General features: G+C 40.6%; 1 protein-coding gene across 1 annotated transcript in view; it reads left to right on the plus strand.

Annotated features, from left to right (window-relative positions):
* LOC122260050 (putative glutamate receptor) overlaps nt 1-2,500 on the plus strand; it is a 9,792-nt gene that overhangs the window by 4,881 nt on the left and 2,411 nt on the right. Inside the window, exons 6-8 of the mRNA XM_086540395.1 lie at nt 534-778; nt 1,238-1,422; nt 2,048-2,278. Of these exons, the coding sequence (XP_086396521.1) occupies nt 534-778; nt 1,238-1,422; nt 2,048-2,278 (661 nt within the window). The remainder of the gene's footprint in view (nt 1-533; nt 779-1,237; nt 1,423-2,047; nt 2,279-2,500) is intronic.

Raw genomic sequence — 2,500 nt, forward strand, 5'->3', positions numbered from 1 at the left:
TCTCTCTCTCTCTCTCTCTCTCTCTCTCTCTCTCTCTCTCTCTCTCTCTCTCTCTCTCTCTCTCTCTCTCTCTATATATATATATATATATATATATATATATATATATATATATATATATATATATATCACACACACACCACGTGCACACACACACACACACACACACACACACAGACACGCACACACACACACACACACACACACACACACACACACCCACACACCACGTGCACACACACACACACACCACGTGCACACACACACACACACACACACACACACACACACACCACGTGCACACACACACACACACACACACACAGACACGCACACACACACACACACACACACCACGTGCACACACACACACACACACAGACACACACACACACACACACACCACGTGCACACACACACACACACACACACACAAACACACACACACACACACAACAATGACAACAACATACCCACGCCTCTAAGCATCTCCACACACCTCGAGTCGAGCCCCCCTCCCCCCTCCCCTGCAGCTTCGAGATCCGCGAACCGCAGGACGGCGAGTGGGGTGTCCCTCGCGGCGCCTCCGGGAACTGGTCGGGCAGCGTAGGCACTCTGCAGCATGACCTCGCCGACTTCTCCATGAACCTGACACCGACTCGAGACAGAATCCGGGTCATCCAGTTCTCTCGTGTTTATGTGTCGGATCCTTACGTCATTGTGTCGGGCCGACCCGGTGTTCTGCCGCCCATCTTTGCGATCGTGAGGCCGTTCACAGGTGCGTCAGAGGATGGTTAAAGTAGTGTTGTTATTGTTATTATTGTTATTGTTGTTGTTATTATCATCGTGATTATCATTATTATCATGGTTATTTATCATCATCTTTATTATCGTTATTATTATTATTATTATTATCATTATAAACATAACAATTATTATTATTTTTATAATTATTATCATTGTTATTATTATCATCACCCTTAACATTATCATTATTATGATTAATTAACATCATTTGGATTATTCTCTGTCATAATTTTTGTCATTATTATCATCAACCTTAACATTATCATCATTATGATTGATTATCATCATTCGGATTATTCTCTCAACTATTATTATCATCATTATTATCATTATCAATATTGCCGTCGTTATCATAATTATCACCATTAGCCTCACCCTGACCAAAAATATTGCAAGGGCGATCAACAACAGATACATGATCTCCTTGCAGCCGAAGTTTGGTCTTCGGTTGCAGCCTGCACACTGATCACGGGCGTCGTACTGTGGGTGCTGATGCGGGTGTGGGCGCGTGTATTTGGTGGGCGTGGTTTCAAGCTGAGCGACGCCCTTATGTATCCGTGTAGTCTCCTTCTGGAAGACCCGCCCACAGCCCCGCCCACCGCTTCTTCGGCTCGGGTGAGTTGGTTGTCCAGCTGTGTGTGTTTATTATATATTCAAATGTGATATGACTCTTGTAAGAATTATGGGATTCAGTCAAATATTTCCTGAGGGCGTGAGGTTTCATAAAGTTTAAAAACTGCCGCCCTGTTATTTGTCTTTAACTCTTCAACGATCAATCGAAGTTTATGTCTTGCCTCTCTTTGATGTTTGCAGAGTTATCTTTTGGTAAATATTTTTTTTGTTTGTTTGTTGATGTGTCTTCCTACTGTATAAATCACTTTTCTCTCATATAGCATTTCTTATTTTGATGATCTTAAGATATTAAAGATTTTAACGTATTGTTTTTTGGTCTACTTGTTTTTGGATAATAACAGTAATAATAATATTGATTAGGATAACAATAATGATAACATTAATGATAAAGATAATGAAAATGATAATGATGATAACAATAACAATAACAATGATAATGACAAAATAGATAACAGTATAAACAATAACGATAACAATAAGCATCATAACATAAATTTCCATATACAAAAGTAAGATTCTCCCAAACTCGCAACACTCGCGCGAAGAAGAAGAAGAAAAAAAAAAAAAAAAACAAAAAAAAAACATCTTAGTGAACATACCACGACAGGTATTACTAGGATGGTGGTTGATGGCGTGCGTGGTGGTGGGAACAGCCTACAGGTCATCTCTGGTCGCCTTCCTGACCGTGGAGGGCAAGACCCCCCCAATCAACAGCTTCGAAGACCTGGTAAAGCGACCGGGATGGAGGTGGGGGATGAAACCAAGCACGGGTTCCTTCTTCGCGTATTTCAACACAAGCAGAGACCCAATTACGCGGTTGGTCAACAAGGGCATGGAGGTAAGGCGGGCAAGGACTGTGTCGTAGTGGAATCGTGATGGGTGTGTGATATCATTTTTTATGAATGATGAATGATGAATGATATGATTTTTATGAATGATGAATGATGAATGATATGATTTTTATGAATGATGAATGATGAATGATATGATTTTCATGAATGATGGATGATGTGATTTTCATGAATGATGGATGATGAATGATATGATTTTCATGAATGAT

The sequence above is a fragment of the Penaeus japonicus genome, unplaced genomic scaffold, assembly GCF_977035675.1.
Source record: "Penaeus japonicus unplaced genomic scaffold, GWHDUDI00000001_assembly GWHDUDI00000010, whole genome shotgun sequence".
Lineage (NCBI taxonomy): Eukaryota > Metazoa > Arthropoda > Malacostraca > Decapoda > Penaeidae > Penaeus > Penaeus japonicus.